Source organism: Artibeus jamaicensis, unplaced genomic scaffold (genome assembly GCF_021234435.1).
Source record: "Artibeus jamaicensis isolate MK-2021 breed Jamaican fruit bat unplaced genomic scaffold, CSHL_Jam_final contig_233, whole genome shotgun sequence".
In the NCBI taxonomy this organism is placed as follows: Eukaryota; Metazoa; Chordata; class Mammalia; order Chiroptera; family Phyllostomidae; genus Artibeus; species Artibeus jamaicensis.
The window spans coordinates 23,310,669-23,337,130 of NW_026521486.1; the positions used below are offsets into that span (position 1 = coordinate 23,310,669).

The 26,462-nt window shown below is 36.6% G+C and overlaps 1 protein-coding gene across 4 annotated transcripts; it reads right to left on the reverse strand.

Moving 5' to 3' along the window:
- Positions 1 to 2,534: 2,534 nt before the first annotated feature.
- On the reverse strand, positions 2,535 to 12,614 carry LOC119065727 (C-type lectin domain family 2 member A-like). 4 transcript variants are annotated; one of them, XM_053661994.1, is made up of 8 exons: positions 12,568 to 12,594; positions 12,026 to 12,131; positions 11,567 to 11,661; positions 8,803 to 8,946; positions 8,312 to 8,389; positions 6,101 to 6,294; positions 4,674 to 4,777; positions 2,535 to 3,225 (listed from the first exon to the last, which is right to left on the reverse strand). In XM_053661994.1, exons 3-8 carry the CDS (start codon positions 11,568 to 11,570, stop codon positions 3,117 to 3,119), a joined length of 633 nt encoding a protein of 210 aa, XP_053517969.1. In that variant the 5' UTR covers positions 11,571 to 11,661; positions 12,026 to 12,131; positions 12,568 to 12,594; the 3' UTR covers positions 2,535 to 3,116. The 4 variants fall into 4 exon arrangements, with proteins under 4 accessions (XP_053517969.1, XP_037023758.2, XP_053517968.1 ...); XM_037167863.2 differs by lacking the exon at positions 12,026 to 12,131 and having other exon boundaries at positions 12,568 to 12,614; XM_053661993.1 differs by lacking the exon at positions 12,026 to 12,131 and having other exon boundaries at positions 12,554 to 12,603.
- Between the last annotated feature and the right edge of the window lie 13,848 nt (positions 12,615 to 26,462).

A 26,462-nucleotide genomic window follows, 5' to 3' on the forward strand; every position in this document is an offset into this window, starting at 1 on the left:
ACTATGTAAGTGGGGTAGTTATTTAATTTTAAGAAGTTTAATGTAGTTCCTTCTAAATCATCAGGAATTTATACCCTAGTAACTGTGAAGCAAAGTTTTAAAAGAGGGATGAGTTATTCTACATTTCTAAGCAATTAACATGAATTAACTTGTAATCCCAAGCCAATAAAAATAAAACCTATATTATGAATCAAAATCTAATACATTGACTTGTAATATACAATGGTGTCTAAAAATGATCATTTTCAAGTTTTCTCAGTTACAACATGATGCACAGATGCAGAATGTCTGTACTTGATTACATGCTGACATTTGCCAGGATTACTAAGTCATTTGCAGTCACACAAAATGCCAAGAAAAGCAATGATGGATGGGGCTCATAAAATTCTCTTTTTATCATTTACCACACATTTCACCTGCAGTTAAGGGATTAAGTCTTCATTAAAGATATAAAAGAAGTACTTGTGTGTGTGTGTGTGGCCCTGTAGAGAAGGTACACCCTTTCCCTCCAGATTCTCCATCCTGATTAATGTCTCTCTCTTCGCTTACACTCAGATTCCTTCTTGTATTCATGATTACAATTAGTTAGGAAGGAAAGTAAACTCAAGCTAATGTAACAAATACAGTTTTAATTTTTCAAATGCTGTGCAAAATTTGAATTTTATGACACACTCAGGCATGTGTCATAAGCCCATCCTTCCTTGTCCTTATGTGTAAAATGAAATGTTTACAAAAACTATTGTTTGGCCACTTTTGATGTTATTCTAGTTTATATTCTACAGTCTAAGCTTTGTAATTTTAATGTATAATTCTAATTATGTATTAGCGATTATTATTTGTAGAGTTAGGATCTTTCCTGGTGGGTTTTCCCTTGTTTTTAGGGTAAAGTCACAAACATATTTACACATATAGACCACTTATATTTCTCTAATTTTTTAAGCCCTAAATTTTGGCTGACCTATCAATATAGATCCATTTTAAATTAGTTTTTATAAAAATCATTGCAGGCACAGAGCATCTAATTATTTATTGTTACTTCGTTTGGTCCTGTTTAACAGAAGTTTCCTGACTTGTGCTTATAATGGGCAATTATGTGTCTTGAATTGATGAGACTTTGCGTATAATCATTCATTCATCTATTCAACAATTTTCAGTTCCTCTTGTCACTAAATTGGTTCTGAGCTGATGTGGCCCTGCCTTGGCAACATCTGGGACCTCAAGGCACTTGACTCAGGCAGAAAGAATTAAAAAACTAGCTTGAGTTGGAAGAAAAGCAATTTTTATTTAGGTAGAACTTACGTTTCTGGGACAGGGTCAAAGGTTGAGCCTGGGACTGGGAACCCCCAGAGTGGGGGGTAAATGCACCAGATGGGGTCAGTTCTTGGGATTTTGTGTTTACAAGAGTGAGTTGTTTCTGAACTTGGCGGCAACAAATTCTGATTCTCTCTTCTAGTTGGGAGGAGGGTCTTGTTCCTAAAATGGTTTGCTCTGGAAGGGCCATGGCATTCACCCACCCCATTCCTCTCCTACTTGTGGTACGAGTTTTTGTTATAATGATGCCATTTTTTATTTTTATTTTCTTAAATTGGGTAATGTTAGTTAATGAAATTTTATAGGTTTCAGGTGTGCAATTCTGCAGTCCATCATCTATGTACTGTACTGTGTGTTCACCACCCCAAGTCAGGTCTCCTACATCACCATTTCTCTCCGCTTTACCTTCTTGCTGGTCAATGTTTCCTTCCTCTTGCATCTGTTCATAGCTCGTCCTTGTTGTGGTTGACTTCGGTGACCACCAAAGGAGTTTTTCCTGCCCTAACTGTTGCCTTTTCATCATACCTGGAGTAGGGGGCTCTGATAAGAGAACCTGAGGGCTTACGTGCCTCTGGTGTCCCACCAACTTCCTCATTCTGCTTGTTCGTTTTCCCAAATTCTTTTCATCTTGCCTCACTTTCACAGACCAAGCAGTAAGAAACAACATTAGTCTTTCACTTTATCTTCCAAATCGCCATAGTCATTTTGTAAGGGGAAGGGCATCTGCCAGAAATGGGGGAGGGGCTGGGAAGTGCCGAGGACAGCACCAGTGTATGTGAGTGTATGTTGCCCTGGCAACCAGAGCAAAGCATATATGACTACTTCCACTACCCGGGGGATTCTGAGGGCAGTCTTTAAAAGCAGAGTGTGTGGAAACACCACCCAATTGGCAGTCCCCTCCCCTGATGGCCCAGTCATCCAGCAGAGGCTCAGGTGTCCAGGCTGGCAGGAGAAGGAGATTATGTGGTCCAGGGACATTCTCAGCACCCCTTCACCAGCACTACAGAGCCTGCCGGGAGTGCAGTGGGCACTAGAGAAGGGAAGAGGCCCAGGTCAGTGGGCTCTGAGTACTGTGCAGCTGGGCAGTAAGCCCCGCTGTCCCGGCAGCCTCTGGCGTGCTGCCCACAGGCGCTCCTCCAGCACAGACCCAGTGAGCAGCGGAGCTGCCATTGTTGCTCCACCTGCTACAGCCTGGGTGGGGCCTTGGACCTACCGCACAGACATGTGGGAAGGTGCTTAGCCAGTTGGTGCTTTGTGCCCTAGCCGGCTCTGGAAGCCATGTGGCTAGGTGGCTGGCACAGGGCCTGCAAGACAGTGCAACTGCACATTTGCTGCATTGGTCAGCAGCTGGCCCAGTGGGGTCTGGAAGCTGCCTGGCTAGGAGCACAGCTGCTCTGGTGAGATGACACAAAAGAGACAGGAGCAAGGGCTGGACCAACGGCCAAAGAAGGAGCAGCTCGCACAGGCTCCCAGGGACACCTGGAGCAGACCACGACCAGAAGCATGTTTCAGCCACCTGTATTTTCCCAAGGATGGCACTGTCAAAGGGAAAGGTAACTCTAGGTGTAGACTAGGACCGGTCTGGCCTGGCAGCGGGTGGCAGTGTTATTTTTCCTTGGATATTTTTTAACAAAGGAATGGGTTTTGGGGCAGAAACCTGCCTTTATTTCAAATTGTATGGTAATTAAATAAAACTTTTTTTTCCTTTCTATCAAACTTTGTTTCCAAAGTTTTGCCTGTATGGTGGCAAATGGTGGGACTTCCGCTGGCTGGGTTCATTAACAATTTCCCAATGTTTTCCTCTATTAAAATTGAGGTTTGCTGCAAATCCACTTCATGTCCTCAAATCCCCTGGAACTATTCACTCCATCAGCATTCAGAAAAGCATAATATCCATTCCCAGTAATTTCAAACCTGAAAAAGGAATAAGCAAAATGAGTTTGGAAACCATTTTCAACTGTAATAAAAAATAAAATAAAAAATAGAGTGATTTAAAATCTTTCATACAAAACAGTGAGCTTTATACTCACCCATCGCCATATGCCACACAAAAATATCTGGTACCTTAAAGGACTGTGAGACTGAATGTAGCTATTTATTATTAGTGTAATGTGTAACCTCATTCAGAACAACAGGAAGAAAGATTGATTTGGGGGGCACTGATAATCAGTGATATAATTATATCTTCACATCTATATACATTTACCTACATCCACTTTTATCTATTTACCTATCTATGTACCTACGTATCTATGTATCTATCTGTCTAGAGTTGTTAAATCCATAGATCTCTGGAATTCTTTTAAAAAACAGTTTTCTTAAACTCATAGATACAGAGCATAGACTGATGGTTGACAAGGGGCAAGGGCCCGAGGTGTGGGTAAAAAAGGTTAAAGGGTTAAAATAGGAACTGCTAGCTACACAATAGTCACAGAGCTGTAAATTCTAGCGTAGGGAACATAGTAAGTACTATTGTAATAACTATGTATGGGGCCCCGTGGGTACTGGAAACACGGCGGGCCCACTTAGTAAAAACACGGTTGTCTATCCACTAGGCTGTACATCTAAAACTAATATAGAATACCATTAAAAATAAACTGTAGTTGAGAGCATGAATAAATAAATAAACAAATAATAAATAAAAGCAGTTCCCTGGTCTATTTTTGGCCAGTGTTCCTTTTTGAAAGTAATAAGATTTACATTTATTTGGTGCTTTTGCGGCCTAGTCAGGTAAAAACTAAAAAGACTACCTATAATATTGTTTTTATTAATTTGCTGTGTGGATAACTGAAACTTCCCTCTTTTCCAACAGACATAATTTTTTCTGTGGTACATATTTCAATATTTATTTAATGTTTATCTAGCACTTAATGAACTATTAAGGCAGGACTGTATGTGTGCAGAAGGAAAGTGGTGTGGTTCTTGTAAGTAAATGGTAAGTAAGTGAGGAAACCACATTCACTCAAGAGACTCGTAACTAAGTGAATAATACTGATTTTGATGGACATTTGGGAAGTTAAAAACAACTATATGTTCTCTATTTAAGTCAGAGAGATCTTGTATAAATTTAGGTAGTTAGAAAAGGTATAAGAAATGTTTGTGCTTTGGCTTGAAATTGGCAAAATAGTTGAATTTGAATTAGTAATATGAGTGCTGATTAGCAAAAATTTGACAGTGAAAAAATAAAACAGGAAGCAAATAAAAATAAAATGGAAATTTTCACTGTGTTATTTAGCAAGATAGGAGGAAGATGGGTTGTTCTAAAGTATGTTTCAGTGTGTAAGGGCACATGTCATGGTACAAAATGGTTTAATTTTTTTTCACAACCAGATTAAATCTTCCTTACCACATTTGAAACTCACCAGGAACTGAATGTTTTGCCATTTGTCCATTTCCAAGGCTCTCCTTGTTTTCTGCTCAACCCAATCCAGTGCATAAATGTTCCTGTGTGCTTTTTCAAAAATTCCTTTAAAAAATCACAGCATGTTCTATTTAATAGTTCAGAGCACATTGCTAAACAGGCTTCTCATCCCAGTCAGACTTTAGGATTTATATATTAATTTGCATGCCCCGATGCTTCTACGGCAACAAACAGCACAAATGCTCAGCTTAGTTTTACCTGGAGGACTTTTTCTTTGCTCTCTTACTTCTTACACTCTCTGAGCTGCCCTGATTTGAATCATCTTTAAAGGTAGCCCCAATGTCTCCACTGGGAAATTGATGAGAACATTGGACATCTTATCCTTCTAGTTGTAACATATAAACTATAAGTATGTTTTAGTCACAGAGTTAATGACAAAGACAATAAATGATTATAATATATCCCTCTGGGTGGCAAAATCAGGAGCTAAGCAGTTTTTATAGGAACTAGTACAGCATGATTTTTAAAGGTGACAGAGAACTAATGCTCATATTTGGTTTTGTGCATGGCTTTGCTCTTAAAATCGTGGAAGTGGGGTTTGTTGGCTGGAGGACTTGATTGAAAGTGTAAGTGTTAAAACAGCAAAAGTCAGTGATAAACTACTTTGACTAGATATTAGAATAAAAATGCCATCACTGTTGTGTTTTCTCATAGAATCAGAAATGAAGCTAATTTCTGAATATCATTTATTGCAACACAAGATACTGAGTGATGAGTATAGTCTCTTCTCTGTGGAATCCTTACTATTGGACCACAGGCCTGTCGGCCAGCTTTTCTTTACAAACAAACAAACTTTCTCAGTTATCTTGACGCTTGGAGTCCAAGTCCTCTTTCTTTGCTGTCTCTCACTTATTCCATTCATTTTCTCATTTTCTTCAAATATAGATCTTCTTCATGAATTTTGTTTGCATTCTCATTTCTAAATTCCAAGAGCCATATCTTTTGTATGTTTCAATTTTCCCAGACTATCCTTAAGTGAATACAACTATGAAAGTATTTAAAAAATCTATTTAATAATTTAAGAACATTGAACAAAGACTTTCAGCCATATGAACAATATGCATTGTGATTAAGGACATACCATCACAAGCTAACTTCCTTGCGTTCAAATGCTTGTTCAACAAGCTGTGGCTGTGTGACAATGACTAGGTTACATAACATCTCTGTGCTTCACTTTCCTCGCCTTTAAAAGAGGGATATTTGAATACTTGCTTCATAGGCATTGGTTGAAGATTACACGAGTTTTTATAGTTTCAGTGCTTAAAACATTGTCTGACTTACATAATTGAATACTAACTTTTGCCATTTTTATTCTCTTTTTGTACAAGATTAAGCTCTGAAATGATTGAAAACTTTCCTTTTTCTTACCAGGTCTTGATGTGTGTCAATCTGAGCAAGTTCTGATCTTTGTGACTTGCAAAATGTTTTACTGGCTGTCCAGTTTCTGGTATCATCAGAAAAATAGAAGCACTTATATCTTACTTCAATCCATTTTACCGGACATTTTATATTTTGGGGATTTATTATAGTTTTGGAGTTTCTTGAAGGCAATACCATGATTACTAGAAAAAAAAGAAAGAAATGATCACATTTTTAAAAAGTTAAAATGTGTTCCTACTTATTCTGGTGAATCAGTTTGACTTTCTACTCCCATGGTTTGAGTCCTATAAAATTAACTTTATTCATGCAATGGTGAATGAATTCAATTCCTCTGTCTGCAAGGAAGACATTTAGTGGCCAAGTAGTCTATACTTTAGCCTCTTTTCCTGGCTTCTATTTTAGAAATGGAACCACTAGCCACTCATGGTCTCTATTGGCATCCTACCAAAAAGAATTCATAAAAGTTAGCAATCAAGGAATGGACCTAGAGACCTGAATATAATTTAAACCTCAAGGACTTAGGTAACAAATGATGGCTTCATTTTACCTCGAAGAAATGAGAGGTCATAGACAAAGGAGGTTATAAAAGTTATAGAAGTGAAACTCACCACAAGTTATAACAAGTCATTGAAATATGAGTTAGTGAAACATTTGTCCTACTTCAACAATATTCGGTGCCAAAGAAACTGGGATAATAATGAATATATGTACACCGTTTTGAGAATTTACTCTTTAATTAGGTTTTTAGTTAGGTGTCGAGTAATGAGAATAAGATAAGGTGTCTGCCCTCCAAATGTTTGAATAAGTTAATGTGACAAAGAAAGATCAAAGTAGCTCTGAGTGGTGTGGCTCAGCGTGTTGAGTATCATCCTGTGAACCAAAAGGTCACTGGTTCAATTCCTGGTCAGGGCACATGCCTGGTTTGTGGGCCAGGTCCCCGGATAAGGGCATGTGAGAGGCAATCAATTGATGTTTCTCTCTCACATTGATGTTTCTCTCCTTCTCTTTTTACCTCCCTGCCCCCTCTCCAAAAATAAATAAATACAATCTTCAAAAAAGAGCCAAGTAAATGTTCAAATGTAGGGCTAACTCCAAAGCCTTCTTGCCTCACTCTGCAATGTTTGTTTGTTTGTTTTTATAATACTCATAGTGGATCCAGGCTACTACCCATAGGTAATAAAATATATTGTTTCAACACTTTAAAAAATTAAATTAATCAGTGTATATAAAGACTTCTTATACAGACCCTTCTCTATAAATGTTTAAATATTGATAACACTGAGCTCCTAGGATTCTACAGTGACAGAGGAAACTGTGAGCAAAAAGTATATCTAGTACTCTTGCAAATGACAAAGGAAACAAGAATCAAGAATATAAAGTGTTACTTTAAGTGCTAACTTAAGTGCTAAGTTAAGCAAAGCACATATATGGACAATCAAGTCCATATACTGAAAACTATTAGGCCCTAGCTCAGGAATTAAATTTGAGCTTTGAATTCTTTCCACAAAATGAATCCAGAACACCCAGAAGAAAATAAACATCTTCTTTTTTACAAATCTACTCCAACAGAGAAAATCTTGTAAAATATCACTTACGTTATTATTTTTTTTCTTTCATCAAAATAGGATAGAAATAAATGAACATTTCATATAACCACTATTAGTAATATTACTTACTCTAGCTCCAAAAAATGAGAGTAAAGACATACTGTAATTATAGAGAGAGTGTTGCATGATGGTTAAAATACCAGGAATTACAAAAGAGTCACAATGCTGGTTCTGAAATTTATTTGTGAGAGGTAACTTTTTCACTCTGACCTCTATTTCTCTGTCTGTAAATGGATTTCATAATTATACCTATTCCATAGTCTTGTAAGAATTAAATATAAGTATTAAATGTAATGTTTTTGACATTAGGCTCTTTAACTCACACAAAGTACTCTCAATTAAAAAAGTAGTTATTTATATTATCTTATTATCACCCGAGAATGTATGATTATTTTACTCCAAGATCAAGAACTTCTATAAAGTTGAGAAGATGACTATAAAACCTGTTGAACTGATAGGAACCCGAGGAAAAATCTCTACAAACCTATTTACTGCTCCAGAACTGAGTGACTCCAGATAGACCTTGAGATATAAATGTTTGGGCCTGCTAACCATAAATAACCACAGAAAGTTTATGAATTAATTTACTCACCTATTATTATAAAGGCCACTGGAATAATAATACAAATGATGAGTGTAAAAGTCATCCATTTGCTTTTTGGCTTGCGAGCTGCAAAATAAAACATTTATAATAAAATTGCCAGAGGAACTCAGACTGGATATTTATTATTCATTTATTTTTCCATAATAATCACTCAAGAAACTCTCATTAAAAGCATCTATCTCTTAAAGTAATAAAAGATACAATGGCCTTACAAAGTGCAAAGAAGGTAAGTGGCAATGATTGGTATAGCTGTTCAGAAGGGTGGTATGGGATGGGGGATCACTTAGACTTAGTGGAAGGCTGGAGGAAAGGCAAAGTTATTTCAAAAGGTGGAAACAGTAGGAGTGGGGATTATACTCAAGAAAGTATAAGGGTCATCAAAAGGTCTATGATTGGCTCTGGCTAGTGTGGCTCAGTTGGTTGGAGTATCATCCTGTAACCTAAGCATTGTAGGTTCCACTCCCGGTCAGGGCACATACCTGGGTTCTGGGTCTGGTCCTGGGTCCAGGCATGTCCAATCTCTGGTCCAAGCGCATCCAATCTCTGTTCCAGGAGCATAGGGGAAGCAACCGATTGATGTTTCTCTCTCACATTGATGTTTATCTCTCTCCCTTCCTCTCTCTCTACAAACAATAAAAAAAATGTTCTCCGGTGGGGATAAAAAGTTTTGTTTAAAAAAGGATTATAATCAGAGAAATGGTTATAACAGATACATCAATTTATAAAAACGAGAGATAGGGGAAAAGGGAAAGTCATAAGATCATATGACAGAAGAGTGTAAGTGTAGGGTAAATTGTTTTCTTCATACTGTAGGCAATAAGGGGAAGAAATTTAATGCGTTCAAGCAAGAGGATGTCAATAAAAGCAGTATTTTGTGGTGAGGAGAATGAATTAGAAAGGCGATGGAATTTGGTACTCATGCAACTGTTAGGAGATTAGGAAAAAACAGTAATAATTTTACTACTGGTTAAGATAATTTTTTCTGATACATTATTAACAGATGTAGAAGCAATCTAGGAAGAATGTGTGTGTATAATGTGTACACACACAAACATATTTAAATGTCAGAAGATTTGAAGAAAAAATAAAAAAGAGCAGAGCAGACCTAGTGAGTGAAAGCTGAGAAAATTTACTAGGCTTCGTAGGGGAGGCAAGTCTTTACTTTTACCCATCTTCTTAGATTTCAAGCTGGTATGAACAAAAAACAGATTGACAAGAGTAAAACAGGCCATTAACTGGTGTGGTGGGACACATTACAAGAGAGAAACCTAAAGGAAGAGGACTTCAAAGTGGTGGCTTAGAACTCTGGCTTATATAGCATTTTCAACAAAAATAAACACATAAATCTGTGGAGAAATGACAGGACAAAGAAAAAGCAGTTTCAGGCTTCCAAAGGTGGCAACTCCAGGAATGTAAATTTCCAGGAGGGAACTAAACAGAGTAAAGTAAACTGTCTCTGGGCTGATAAAAGTATGTCTCCAATAAAGGGAGGATTTATATTTTGTCTCGAGGCAGAAAAGGGGCAGGGGAGGGGTAGGGCGAGTTTCTCCTGCATTTACTGTTTGCTAATAACCTTCAGCTCAAAATAATTGCTATGTCAAAAAGCATACATCGGGGTGATATATTCTGGTTTCCTTCCATTTTATGATCACACTAAAAGGGAAAAGGATTCTTATAGAAGAAATATATCTGCAATATTGTCAGACAATTTGATTATATAAAGGAAGGTAACAACAGAAGCAACTTTTATTCCCTTTACTTTTCTTGCATCAACTCCTCACAACCATTAATGCTATGCTATGTTAAATAGTACCAGTGAGCAGTGGTCTATTGTTTGCTCTTAATCTTTAAAAAATCTGCATAAAATTTCACTACTAAACAACATGAAATGCTGTACACATTTAACATAAGACATTACCCATTTAAGGAAGTATTATTTTATTCTTAGTTTCCTAAGAGGGTTTATCTTAGACACTGAATGTCACCAAATTCTTTATATGTATTTATTGAATAATCATGTGGTTTACTTTTTAAGTCTATTAATGACGTAGCACTAGATGGTGGGGCAACACTGGGTATGTAAGACATTTTGGAGGAAGGAGAAAGGAACAGGGTGTTAGGTATGAGAAACGAGAATAGACGTTTACAGACAGTCGAGAGAGAGCAGAAAGCACACGCAGGAAAGTGCTTCCTGGGAAACGCAGAAACAATGAGACACGGTGGGTAACTAGGTAATTTGCCTGAAACCCTCTTGTTTATTACAATTAATTAAGATTAAACTAAAACGACACTCTAAATTCTCCTTGCTGAAGTAGTTTTCTGTGCCTGAATCTCTTCAGCAAGAAAGTAAAGAGGGTCAAAGGCTCTTTCTGAGTCTTTTGTTTCTTAATAAACAGCTTAAAATCAATATCCCCAAAAGCATCATCGGCAGAGCAGAATTGTGTTCCTTTCAACAACATGGTAATTAGGCATTTATGTATCTCAGGAAGTGATCACCCTGATTTTTACATATTTCTAATGGTTTCTCAAAGGGTGGGGGTTGGGTGTCAAAAAGGAGGGAGATTAAGAAGTACAAACCTCCAGTTATAAAATAATAAAGTATAGCACAGAGAATAGCATCGATAACATCATAATAACTATGTATGGTGACAGATGGCTACTAGACTTGTTGCGGTGATCACTTCATAAGGCATATAAATGTTGAATCCGTATGTTGTATACCTGAAAGTAACATAATATTGTATATTGTATATTAACTATCACTTTAAAAATGTTTAAATGATGGTTAAAAAGGGAAAACTTTGATGACAGACTCGCATGCAGGCCGAAATGTCACATGGACAGGATGACAACCACCTGCAAGCCAAGGAGAGCGGCTGGACCCGACCCTTCCTTTCCTAACAGCCCTCACAAGGAGCCAGTCTTACCAACACCTCGGTTTCAGACAACTGGCTTCCAGAACTGTGACACAACAAATAATCAATGTTTAAGCTCCCCGGTTTATCATGCTTTCTTGTGGCAGTTCCAGTAAACTAATACACCAGAGCATTTACAAACTAAGATGAAAGAAAATAGATTTTTCAAAGATATACGATGCCATGTATCTAATAAGAACAACGAAATAAGGAAAATAAATATCACAGATAATGAAGCGGTAATGTCAGAGCAGGCAGTCAGTTATTCACACGGAGAAGGGAGCAGACAAGGCCTGATAACGTTGAGAAGCAGCAGTTTCAGACTCACCCATCGCTCCGGACTACATCCTACTTCGCCAACTTGCCAGGAAAGACAACCTTACAGCCACCCAGGGGGCAACGCAAATTGCTGCTCTGGATTATCTGGGAGAGAGAGAAAAAGTTACCTAAAATACTTCCCGCTGAGCGCATGCACGGTAGAAGCCCAGAAAGATGACTCAGAACTACGAGGCAAGAGCAGTAGGAGCCAAAACCAGACCATGAAAAGGAAGTGGACACTAACCTGGGAAAGTCGGGGAAACAGATCGGAGAGAGGGAGGGCACCAGCACAGACCCAGGACAGGCCAAGAAGGAGATTGGATAGTTGGAAAGAAAGCCTTCTCCTTCCCCCAAACCCAAGGAAATATATGCAGTCTTAGCAAGGACCCGTAGCTGGCCTGCTCTCTGCCTCTGCGAGAGTGTAGTATCTCTTGCCACTTTTCACTCGAATCTTGCCACTATCGCTGACCTCCTCTTTGCCAGTGTCTCTAAACTACTTTTCCTGTGACACCACAGAATCACCACAGCCTCCGGCAACAGCTAATGCTTGTACTCTCCATCTTGCTCCAAAAATTCTGCAAGAGAGGGCATGTGCTCGATTATTTAGATGTATCTTTATTCGTGTCTGCCAGGTGTTAGCTATTTCTACCCATCCTTGGGCTGGGCAGGCCGAGACGGGGAAAACATTCTTCATTACAGGACGGTACAAAACCGTGGCCACCAGCTTCTTTCTTTTCTATAAAAGTACATGAAAAAACACTCATATTGGGATAGAATACACATACCATAAAATTTACAGCAAATGTATTCATATGCACAGCTCATGCCCTGGCTTTGCAGATACAATACTCTACATTTCTCCTAAATCTTTTACTACTTTACAGAAATGCTTCCCCTGCCTCACTTACTTTAGTAGTTTTCCTCTGTAAGTAAATAAGTCAGCATTCTTAATATGCCCTGTGGTTTTTAAAATTTCTTCTCCCTTATTCTCACTCACCCAGTGAAACTTACTGTCATGCCTGCTGCCATGTAGTTCTGGGACGACTGTGGCAAATGTGATAAACCATAGAGAGTATGAACAAATTCATACTTGTTTTGGTAAGAGGTAATACTAGACAGACTTGTTTAGGGAAAGAAAAGAAAAACTGACTCATCCATAAAAGGAGTGTCAAGAAATTAGCAAAATATTTTTATCCTCAGACAAGAAAAAACATGTTACATTGCATATCGAGTGCTAACACGTGGAGTGTAGAATTCATGCTACTATTTCTTGGAATCCTCTCATTTCTCATTTCTATAGAAAGTGTATGCACAAATCCTAAATAATAATTATACACACATATATTCACTTTGTACAGGTCCAGATGAATTTATTGTGTGGCTTTCAGAAAGTTGCCTGAACTCTCTGCAGCTCAGTTTTTTTTCCTGTAATATTGAGAGCAAAACTGTCCTTCCCTTGTAGGAATGTTAATGATCAAATAAGATACTACATGGAAAATGCTTAGAATGATGATGCCTGGTGTTTATGTCAAATGTAGCTCCATCTGCTTGCCTGTCTGTCTATCTATCCACATAATCAGGGACACTATAAAGTGACACTTTAAAATACACTTATGAATTACAGCATATATGTGAACTAAAATAGAACTACACATCCCTCACAGATAATTTTGTGTATGAAGCTGTATTATGTTTTAAACATTTTATATTTTCAATTCAGAAATTAATTAGATCACTGACTCACCTTCCTGATGAGAGTCAGCATTTCTCTCTGCATTTGAATATAGATAAATATGCCCAAATCTGACAGCCAAAACTCTGTGCAGACTGTGTGCTTTGTTCTCACACACATGTACAGAGCCATCCATCCATTTATTTTTGTAAAATTATGTACAAGGAATCATGAACATCCCCTAAGTTTTGCTCAATAACGGTAGAGACCTGGATACTTCCAGTGTGGTTGGTACATGCCTTGTGGACTGTTGGAAAGAGACACTTTTGGAATCAGATGACCTGATACTAATTTTGGGTCTACAATCTGCTCAATCTGCTAGGTTTTTTTTTTTTTTTGACTTCTGGAAAGTCATGAATTCTTTTTATTGAATATTGTTTGTTGCTCTTGTAAAAATGCATAACTTTCCCATTCTATTTGGAAGGCTCTTAGATGACATAAAATGTACATTGGAAATAGAAAGGGCTTTGTAGGTCTTCAGTAAACTTTAGAAACTTTTCTTTCCAACAGGCTCCCTGATAATCTTTCATATGCATATATTAAAGCACCTTGCATTTTGCATTGCAATTACTGTTTTTGTTGTTGTTTGTTTTCCCCCCAAGCCTGACAGAGGCAATTGAATACTAACATTGTGTGTTCCTAGGACCTGGTGGCTTGTCAGAATGCTGTGAATTACTTGGTTACACTTCAAAAATATGGATTATTTGGCACTTCAGTTTCTGAAATAACATCAAATCAGACTCCCCACTCTAACTTCAGGGAAGAATAGTCATAGCATGTCCAGAAACAAAGATGTTTAGGATATTTTCTACATTTCAGTTTCTCAATAAGCATTGATTTAATATATATATCAAAACTTCTTTATAAAACACTATTTTTCTTCAGTAATCCATACATACAATTTTGCTTATACTCCTATCTGTTGAATTTAAATATGTTTAGCCTACCTGTGGTTTTTCTTGGCTGACTTTGTAGGTATTTTGCTCTGTGCTTTATTATTGGTTAGTGGTAATCTGATGCAATGCTATGTGGGTTGGGCTTATACTGGAACAGAAGTCTACCAACCTTTTATCACAAAATACGTCAACAGAAAAACCATATTTCATTAACTGGTAGTGTATATAAAAAACTGGAAATTTGTTTTGCTTTATTTCTTGGAAAATTTTGTTTAAAAAAATTGTCTGTGAAATAAAATGTGTTTAAAATAAAATAAACAAGCAAAAATAGAATGAAGACTGAAGTCATGATATTCTTCTTAGTTTTTCTAGTAATTAATAAAGTAACAATACACTTATGTTAGTCTTCATATATTGACTGTTAAAATTCCTTATTGATAACTGAAGATGAGTGGAAGCACCAATCCTTCGTCTTCTTATCAAATTCTGTACAATTCATATATATGCATATATATATTTTCCAAATGGTCACCTCTATAATTTTAAACGGTACACTGAAAGTCTAATTCTTGTTTTATACAGAAAGCATATCTTGAGTTCCTGCTTAGTTAAAAAAAAAAGACGTTAAGACATTTCCCTTCAATATTCCTAAACTCTTTTTACATATTTTTAATGTCATAGTTATGGAGTTATATTTATCTGTGTGGAACAGAGTATAAAATTATGATAGTTTTAATTATTAACATGAATATTTAAACACAGAAGATGTGACCTCAATTTGTATTTTGGGTTCAGGCCCTGTAAATTTTAAAGAAAAAATATATAATCATATATATATATCAGGACAATAAATAAAATAAATAAATAAAAATGAAATTATATATATGCTCACATAGAGGTGTATACATTTTCATTATTAAAATGTTAGCATATGCACATCATTTTGTACCACATATTTAACAATGTACCTTAAAGATTTCTCATATAACACATATCTAAGAGTTACAAGTTCTTCTGTATGTGTAAAATATTTTACCTGCCTGTTAGCAAGAATTCACTTGCTTTATGCCAATATAGTTTTACCTTTCCTAAAATTTCATATTAATGGGATAATACATAGTGTTTGTGTCTGGCTTATTTCACTTTTAACAATGGTTTTGAAATTCATCCAAGTTGTGCATATAAGTACAAGTGCACTCTATTTTCTTACTGAGTAGTATTTTCATTTTTTATTTATATCTCATATTATCTACCAATCTGATGATACTTCTATTTTCTGTGTTTGACTATTATGAATCTGCTTTGCACATTTGATAACAAGTCTTTCCATGGCCATATGTTTTATTTCTCTTGGATAAATTCTCAGAAATGGGATTTCTGCATCATGAGGCAAGTGTCTATTCATATTGTCAAACTGGATTCCCAAATGGGCATATGATTTCCAGTTCCCATCAGCAATGTGGCAGAGGTTCAGATGTGCCACAACTCTACAGCACTTTGTTAGACTCTTCTTTAGCTATTTCAATAGAAGTATGCTGATCTCTCATACAGTTTTAGTTTACATTTCTCTAATGACTAATTGTGTTATGTGTCTTTTATGTTCTTATTTGCCATTTAGATATCTCCTTTGACAAAATCTTTAATACTTTGCCTGTTTTTTAACTGGGTTATGAATCTCTTATTTAGTTGTATGAGGTTATTATGTATTTTAGATACAAATACCTCATCCTATATATGTTTTTACAAATATTGTCTTTCAGCCTGTGGCTTAACTTCTAATTTTTCTCACAGCTCATGTAGAATGATAAAAATATTTTATTTTAACAAAGCCAAATTGGCCAGTTTGATCATAATGCAAAGTAAAAAAAAAAGCCCTAATTAATCTCTGACTATTTCTCCCAAGGCCTCCTTTTCAAATCCTAAATGAGTTACATACCTACTCGAGGCTGAGTAGACCATTAATGCTCACTTCATGCTTCATCTTTTTTTTTTTATCTCCTTTAGGCAGACTTAACTGAATTTTGGATAAGTAGAGGTATCTTTCCCTCCATCTTTTTACCCTCCAATCTGTTCCACTGAGGCATGCTAATTTATTATCAGTCATGATCAAGAGCACCATTAACCCATAGGCTTGGTGCACCAACTGATGTGGTCTAGTGTAAGTCGTAAAAACATATGCACACATTCATCTCTTGGTTCTTTACCATATATAGAGTGTCTAACGTGTGCTGGACATTGTTCTGGGTGCCTGAGAGATACTCATTGACAAAACAGAAGTCCTTGTCCTCATTCTAGAAAGATTCGAACCTCAGGTTAGTTTCTTGGTTTGTCAGTTATTTAAATGAAGATAAAAATCATTCAAAATTTTATTGGTGAACTCAAAACATATGTTTGAAAGGAGGGACAATGTATATGAATTTATAATACATAAAAAGGTAAATTTTCTTGAATCACTTTATTTCTTCTATGGGGAAACTCTTTATTAAGGACAAGGGCCTTTTATGCTGCATATGTACTCTTTTGCATCACCACAATCGGCACTACTTATGCCTTTCTTAAAAATGAAGGCACACTCTCCACTTCCTTCAATGGTGAACCTGGAACAAAACAAAGAGATTTTTTTACTGAACCTCATGAAAAATAACTAGGCGCAGCCTAAAATACATAGTGTAAACTCTGGTGACCATGTTTCTAAATGAGCAAAGTGGAGAGAATAGAGGGAGTGGAATGAGTTGCTTCTCTCATCAGTCTTCGAACTCTAACTCGGACTGCGGCGCTGGGAAGGAATGAGCACTGGGGAACTTGACTGCCTCCACACCTGAGACAGTGTTGGAACTCTGTGCTGTTTTAAACTTTGTAAATCATCTTGTTGACTATATTCTTCTCTTTATACTTTCAAATAAAAGTAATAAATTAATTTTGCTGTTCAAAGGTTATATAGAGGGAGAGTATAACTGACATTTCATTGACCACCCATCACACACTAACGATATCAGTCTATGTTAAGGCTGAAACAGGTGTCCACCCATCCACTCTTTGCAACCATCACCTTAGTAAAATACGTATTTTGTGCTTGAGTGCCCATGATGCACATAAATACTTATAAATGAAATATCTAGAAAGAATTCCTACGCTCATATTTCAAGTCACATATAAACATTAGAAATTAAATATTCAAAATGAGAAAAAGAAAAATAGAATGGTGAATCATGAATTTCTGGTTGTATGGTAATTAAAATGTTTTCAGTGCTTCTTTTTTGGGGAAATTTGTACCACTTGATACAGTTTTTTCACTTCAAAATTTTATGCTTCCTGTTTTAAAATTGTATGTGTATTTCTGTGCCTATGCATTCTTTAGTGCCAACTGAGAGCTCACTAGCTCTTATTGACTGATTTATGACCCCCCAAATTTATGTTATAGACCTAAGTTAAGCCCCAGTAGCTCAGAATGTAACTCTATTAGAAGATTGAGTGTTTGCAAAGGTGATTAAGTTAAATGATGTCAATTCAATATGACTGGTGTCCTTGTAAAAAAATACAGCACGAATAGGCATATCTAAAAGGAAGACCATGTGAAGACACAAAGAGAAAACATGGCCATTTACAAGCCAAGGAGAGAGGCGTTAGAATAAATCTATCCAACTGACACCTTGGTCTGGGACTTCTAGTCTCCAGAACTGTTGCCTAAAATACGTAGTCTGTGGTATTCCAGTAGCCCAAGTAAACTAACACACCAACTTTAAACCACTGAAAGCTCTTTGACTTCTCTCTCAATTTTAAGTGAACTACATGTAATATATAATATGTTAAGCTGCCAACATTTTCTTTCAAGAAAATACCATAAGTGTTAGATTTTGTAGTCAGAAAGTTGTTGTACTTTTTCTTACATTTTCAAATTTGAAAATTTAATTACCAACCATATTTTTACCCTCAAATCATCATGTATTTTCACTCCCAACATCATAAACACAATGGTGACAGAAATTTATCTAAATGTATGCTGTATTTTTAACCTAGTAGGTATCATCAAACAGCTTGCTGCTCTTTTTGTCATCTATGCTTCATATAATACTTAGCACAGATTGCCACAGAACTAGGACAGTGCCTCTCTGTAGTAGGTGTTCCGTAAAGGGTAGCTAGTGGCCCCCCTGCAGGGAATTTACAATATCCTTCTTGTTTCTTTCTCCTCCCTGAAGTCGAGGAATGTTTTAAGTCTCAAGAACAAAAATTCAGTCTACAAATACAATCAGTTCCTCAAGCTAAGAAACATAGAGAAGTTCTCAAATTTTAAATAAAAATCAAGAGGAACAATCATTTTCTATTTCTTACTTAGTCTCTTCCATTTCAGGCTGCCAATGGGTGGAGTAAGTGTAGGCTTGAATATATTTCCTAAGACTCCCCTATCAATGAGAGCAATTGGCAAAGCAACAAAAACAAATGCCAAAGTACAAATGAAAAAGGGGCAAGGATCAAACTACTCAGACTTTCATGTGGTCTAGGATGAAAGGAATGCCCGTGGCTCACACATGGTATAAGTCCAATTTACCATATGGAAGTAACTATTGGTATCTGATGCTAAACCCTCTCTAAAGACCATATATTTGTTTGAAGGTTCTCTCTGGCATCTATTTGTTGAGGGCCTTTTTGGGACAAGGTCTGGAGGGAACTGTGGAAGTAGCTGATTATAGAGTCAGAATCTTTACCATGCTTAACACGTTTAATAATAAATAAATGTTTTAAGGCTTACCTTTCACTTAATGCATCTCCATTCACCCACATCCAGCGATCACTTACATTGTGCTTTTTCAATCCAATCCAATATGAAGAGGTCCCCAGATAGTATCTCAGAAAGTCCTTTTACAAAATACAGAGTGCTGTAATGGATGTCTCCTCATTTTCTCACTCTCACTATTTCCAATGCTATAATGGTCTTTGAGCACATTATTCTCTTGTTATGGTATTGCAACAGTCTTGTAACAACACTGTGCTTTTATATTTGCCATTAAGTCCACCAGAGCAAAGAAAATGACTGTTTAAAACTTAAGTCAGATCAGATCATACTTTTGTTCAAAATTCTGCAATATCTCCCTACTTTACTAGGAGTAAAATCCAGTCTTTATAATTGTCTACAAAATCTTAATGATCCATATCCCTCACTCACTCCCGTATTTTAGGCACACTGACTGGCTGCCTCTTTTCTGTTCCTTGAAGGCAGATACTTATCTAAGTGTCTGTGTTTTAGCTCAGACAGAGCTAAAGACAGACAGATTTCCTTAGAAGAGGAAATCTTCTTGAGAAATTTATCCCCTTGACTCCCTTGACTAACTATCTCATAAGGCTTCACATTCTTGCTCAGGTGTCATCATCCCAATTAGAAAAGACTATTTCTTGCAGTCTACCCATGCAGAACATTCACCATACCACTTAAACTATAAATACATATTTTTGCATAAAATTTACTAACTTCTAATCTACTATATAATTTACTGATCTATTGTGATTATTTTTTTTATTCCTTGTCCTTCCCTTGGGATGCAAGCTCCATACAAGCAAAGACCTTTGTTTTGCTGAATGATGCATCATGCCCTTGAAGTATACCTGATATACAGAAGCTCAATAAATTAAATTAAACTTATATTGCAAAGAAAAAAATCTAACCACTTCACTCTGGGAGTGGAATATGAGCAGAGATCCATGATAGGCCATACAGTTTGCTTGGCTATTTCTCCAAGTTGTTTCGTGTTCAGATTCATAGAAGCATCTATTATAGATTCGGTACCAGCCTTTTGGACATACAATCTTATCCCAAGAGCATGTGTTTTCTTTCAAGTTCCTTGCATTTTTAACTAAAATTAACACAGTGATAGAGAAAAAAATGAATGAAGTGTAAGAGAAAACACAGAGGTTAACCTTCAGGGAAAAAAGATTATCATATGTTTCAGATAGAAAAAAAAGTATTTTTCCATTTTCAATTCAAATGGTTTAACTTTAAATATCACTCAAAATAATTAAAGATTATGAATAAAGCATTAGCAATTCTAATTAAAAGCTTCATATCTTTGCATAATTTAATATAGCATTAATAAACAAATGAACAAGTTTCCAAAAACACAAACTTTTCTAGCCACTTTCCTTCCCAGTTTCTTCTTACTACTGTCATTTTCTCTATTTATTTACTTCTTTCCTTGTAACTTAGTATGGCATCTGGGACATGTCTCACTGTAAAGAAACCGATATTCTACATCCATAACTTCAGGGGCTGACTCCCTTCCTCTGACTAAACTGAGACTAGACTGTGTTTCTAGAACTGCATTTCCCCAGAAATTGAAGGGTTTTTTTTTGTCTTTAAACACAAAAAAATGGAACAAAAATGTTGAAATTTTACTAGCTTTTACTCTCTACTTTTTACTCTCCTGCTCCTGCAACTACATAAATGAAGTTACTTACTTGCTAAGGTACAACCTTGAGAAAAACACGGTTTACCAAAACAATACCTCCTACCCACAGATGAAATAAATTACTGGTTCATAGTTAATCCTATGAATGGGACGACCTTCAGATGGACAGTGTATCAGCAGTTTGGGACTGGTATAAAAACCATGTGAAACAATCAGGCCAACAAAATTAATTAAAAGTACCAAGTTCAAAATGATTAAAAAATATCAAGTGTAAATAAATAGCTAACACAAAAATCAAGTATTTGGTTTAGAACTTGAGTTACCAGAAAGCCAAGTTCTTTCATTCATTCATTTGTCAACTACTAGATGAGCTTTTATTATGTGCCAGATACTTTTGTAACTCTAGGAATATAACAGTGTACATAACAAAAAATCTTTGCTCTACAGGGACTTATGTGTCTAAGAAATTATTAGTTGGTCATAATATATATGAGAGTAAAGAGGATTGGGATTGTTTGTGAAGACTGTTGCAATTTTAAGGCTATAGTCAGGGTAGGGTGCAATGAGAAGGTGAAATACATTAAGGTCTTCAAGTTAGTGAGCTAGTGAGGTATTAGCATGCCTGGGGAAGCTCTTTGAAAGCAAAGAGAAGAGATAAGGACCAAGGCGAATGTGTCTGGCTTATTAGCAAAATAGTGAGGATGCCTATATGGCTGAAGAAGTAGTAGAAGTAGTAGAAGTAGTAGTAGAAGATGGCATCACAAAGATAACTGGGTGACCGGATCCAAAACAGCCTACATGTAGGCTATTTGCAGGCTTTTGACAATATTCCAAGTAAATAAAAAAATGGCAGCATTTTTAACTGATGTAATTTGTTTAAACATTTTTTTAAGGAATATATTCTAGAACTCTATTGTCCAGTATGGTAACCACTAGCCACCTGTAGCTGTTGAGCACTTGAAATATAGCTAGTTCAAATCTAGATGTCCTATAAGTATAAAGTATATGCTAAATGTCAAAACTTAGTGCCAAAAATGAATGTAAAAATCTCAATAATAATTTTATATTTGTTTATGGCAAAATACTATATTGACTATACTAGGTTAATTAAAAATACAATAAAAACAATTTTCATCAGTTTCTTTTTACTTTTAAATGTGGTTTCTAAAATATAAATGACATTTATGGCTAACGTTATATTTTTGCTGGAAAATGTTGCTCAAAAAGGTCAAGGGTGGAAAAGGGAGAAACATTTAGTAAGGAGAGGATGTTGGCTAGGAACAGAGCGGTAGTAGAGGTGGTGAGAAGTACTCAGATTCTGGTTATATTTGGAAAGACTAGGCAGAATTTGCTGATTATATTTGGGTTTGATGGGGATGAAAAAAATCAAAACATGACTATGAGGTTTTGAGCCTAAAAATTGGAAACATAAAGCTGCTATATCCTGAGATGAGGTGAGCCACTGATAAAGGAGGTTATTGGAAAGAGGTATATTAGGATTTCAGCATGGACGATTAAGTTTGAGATATTTGACAATTGAGTAGAAATTTGGAATTCATGGGTGAGACCCGGATTGGAGATCTGTGTTTGGAGATGTGTATTTGGAGGTCATCAGCGTCTATGTGTATGTGGAGGACATCAGTGTTTATATGACATTGGTTCAGAGGGCCAAGAATGCAAGGGTAGAAAAAGAGGGAACTTTTTCAGGGATTGGCCCTTGGAGGACACCAACATTAAAAGATCAGGGAGAAAAGAAAGAGCAAGCAAAGGAAACCCGGGAAGAGGGACAAGTAGGAAGCAAGCCATGAGAGACTGGTGTTTTGGAATCCGAATGAACAAATTATTTCCAGGAAAAGAGGATTGGTTGATACAAATAGGTCAAGTAAAATGAAGATTGAGAGAGGATCACTGCATTTAGCAACATGGAAGTTACTAATGAACTTGAAAGACAAATTGGGTGAAAAAAAAAGAAGTGACAGCTTGATCAGAGTAGACATAAAAAATGGAAAGATAAAAATGAGGAAAAAAAGTAAAGAAAAAATTTCAAGGTAGTTGCTGTAGAGTAGAAAATAAATATATTGGAACTAAAGGAGCTCTAATTATTTTTAGGTAAGACATATACTACCATAGTGTATGGCTGATAGGATGTTTTCATTAAACACACACACACACACACACACACACACACACACACACACACACACACACACTGATTCTGTAGGACAAAGAAAAGAGAATTACTAAAGTAACATTCCTGTCCAGGTGAAAGGCTATAGGATTTAGTGTAGAACATGAACACTTCATCAATAGTATGAGGACTCTAAACAGACAGAGATGAAGGTAAGTAAGTAGATGTGATAATGAAAGTATTTAAAAGTTTTCTACTAATTGCTACAATTTCTGAAGTAAAGTTGGAAGCAATGGTATGGATTTGAGAGTGAAGATGAGGAGAGAGGCATTAAAGGTTTGGAAAGAAAAGAGAAAGTGTAAAATAATTATCTATGAGGGTGAGAGTGTTAATGCACCAGGGAAATATGATGCAATTGTAAGTCTCCACTCCACGTCTTTTTAACCCTATCATAATTATTGTAACTACACCTGGTGCGATCCTCTGACACTCATGTTCTTCCTCTCATCTAAAGTCCTTTCTCTCATCTCTGAAAAATGCCTACTTGACATTAAGATTCAACAAAAGTACTTTTCTCTTTGTAAAGCATTATCTGACTACCAAAAGTAAACTTATAATCTCCTCTTTTGCTTCAATTTGGACATATTTCTATTTGTACTTATTTGATTATGTTACTCCTGTTTGCTGATATGTTTGCTTCTTAGATATAGATGAATAACCTTGAGGCCAGAAACCCCATTTTTTTTTTGTTTTGGCATCATCAGCACCAGGTATAATGCTTTGCCTCAAGTTCAATAGATATTTATTGAAAGAATAATCATTCTAGAAGATAAAGCAAGTGACAAAATTTGAAGAGACATTGACGCTCTGGATGAGAGAATATTTTCTGTTCCAATGTTCAGTGCAAGGGATGGAAAGTCTAGCTGGTATATAAGACCGAATCAGTAATAATATCATTAATACTTGTAGCAGAAATTGTTTACTTACATTTTCTAGGAAATCCTAACATTGCCCAGAGAAGAAAGGCAATGCCTCCGCATACCATACTTGATATGACTAGCATTTTCTTTGACACTATACCTAGGGAAAAGACACGTCGTTGTTTACCTTCTATGGAAAAGCACACAAACCCCAAACCCAAGTAATGTTCATATTTTCCTCTGTCTTTTCCATGTTCTGTTCACAACCCAGTAATTAATATATTAGGAAAGTAAGAAAGGGTATGAAGGGCTACATTTTCAGTAGCAACAGCCTCAGATTCCATTGGCTTCGCTTTTGGGGGCCACTCCTGAGAACTAACTTACTCAGTCTTCTGCTCTGGTTTCAGAACAGACACCAATGTCGCCCTGGGATTTTTAAATAAAAGACTGCCTTATCCAAACGGGGGGAGGGGTGGAGGTGTATTTAAGGGCTATATTATGAATGATCTATATTTTAAAATAATGTCGAGGTGCAAACTGGGATCAAGAAAGGATGCTAGGATGGTAATAGGAGGCTTAGTTCCTGTCTTCATGGTCAAGCTCTGTTCCTCCTTTACCTGGCCTCTTGGCCTCCTGCTCCACAGCCTCTGTCCCATCTGGGTTTTTAGTCCCTGTTTTCTCCATCTCCTTTGCGCTCACAGAGAAGTTCATCTATGGTCACAGCCACTGAGATAATCCTAGGGCTGAATCGCAAATCGCTAATTGCACTCCGTACGCACTGCAGGAAACAGAGACAGCAGTTTTTCAGGAGGCAGTGTTCGCAAGACTGAAGTGGAAATGGCGCATGAATCTAGCACCCTCCACTCAGGCCAGAGACTGGACTTGGGCCAGGAGCCCCCGCCCACAGCACATGTCAACTGTCATTTCCTCCGACATTTTTAACAGTCTGGGGCAGTAACGGCTACCGAGCAAGCAACAGTTGTCCCCTTGTCCCAGTGGTTTATGGCTCTGTGGTCTGAGATTGGCTGGAGCCAATCTCTGAGAATTCAACCTCTGATTGGCTAGCCTCCCACCTGCAAACTACTCAAAGCAGACAACGGAGAGGCCCACACTCTCCTTGTTGATGTCTGTATGTAGTCTCCTTAAAATCTCACGCGGAGACAATTTGACAACATATGGACATTGGCTTGTGTGCTGTGCCCATATAGACTCTCCAGCACCACCCAATGGCCCTGCCTATCCCCCCACTTTTTAAAATAAGTTTTTCTGTTGTTGACTTTTGAGTTCTAATTTTACCTGTGGACTTGCTTACTGGCATTTGGGGGAATCAAACTCATTGTTCTTGCATGTTTCCACAGTACTTGAATGAAGAGGGTTCATTTCATATACAGGGAGCTCTCACCTCGCAAAGTAAAGCAGGATGATAAAAATGACGACAATTAAAACCATGCCATGTTATTTTAATAATCAAAAGGAAAAACTATGATTGTTCCTTAGCCTTTAAAAATTTTTGTTGAAACATTGAAAACTCTCTTAGTCTCCCTCAAAAACGTATAGGGAATAGAAAACCAGCGCAACTAATATTTTTTTAGAACACTGTAATTTAAAACATTAGAAATATTGATAATTCAAATATTTGTTTTTATTTTGTAAAATAAAAATCTTATCAAGGGTACTTTGACTAAGTTGACTTCTTGATATATAACTTACAGTACTGGGCTACATCTTCCCTCTGCTCTCTTGAACTTTCGTACTTCTGAGTTTGAAATGGCCTCCAACACTGGATTTTTTGCTTTTGAAATGTTATGAAATATATTCGAGAATTCATTTGATGTAGATATTTATTGTGGGTTGTAACTTTTCTGGGATATCCCATGCTTTTTTCATTGCAGACACTTTCCTTATTTTTTGTCAGAATTTCACTAAATTCCTCTGGCTGCATATATAGTCTATCCAAAAGTAGAAGTGTTAATATCCTCTGGATGAGCTATTTCTTTTATAAGTCTGTTTACCTTCTATTTGATTTTCACTTTTTGCATGATCACTTTCTGTTTCTGTGCTGCATTTTAATTATTTTTGAGGAATTCCTCCTTTTTGTTATCTATTTTCGTAAAGAATTACATGAATCTATCACTGCAAGACAAAGTGGTAACATGCTGCACTTGACTGTCTATGTGTTAACTGACAACGGGTGCACATTAATCATTCATTGACAGACTTAGAAAGAAACGACATTGTGGATGATTTATCACCATGTATATTTGAATATATATATATACATATATATAGTCTGTCTGGAAAAAGTCCAACCATTGTTAATATAACAAGAATGGTTTGCGCAATAGTGATGTAACCTGGCAGCCAAGGAGAGTGAATTAGAATGTGCATGTATTGCATGATCAATGACTACTCACTAGTAGTGAGTCACTAGTACTGACTAGTACTGGCTAGTACTGGCTAGTACTAGTCAGTGGGGGTGGCAGATATCACTGAGTGAACATGTGTACTGTGTGGCCATCGCATTCCAAATGACTGAGCCAGTAGAGCAATGAACATGTATCGAGTTTTGCATTAAACTTGAACGTTCCTCTGCAGAAACTGTTTGGATGATGTAGAAGGCCACAGCTCTGGGCAAATGGTGCTTGGCAGCTTCATCATGACAATGTGCCCACTCACGCACCACATCTTGTGCAAAGTATTTTGGTGAATAATCAAAATACCCAGGTGACTCAGCCCATCTACAGCCCAAATCTGGTGCCCTGTGACTTCTGGGTCTTCCCCAAACTAAAATTATCTTTGAAACAGAAGAGATTTCAGACTGTTGATGAGATT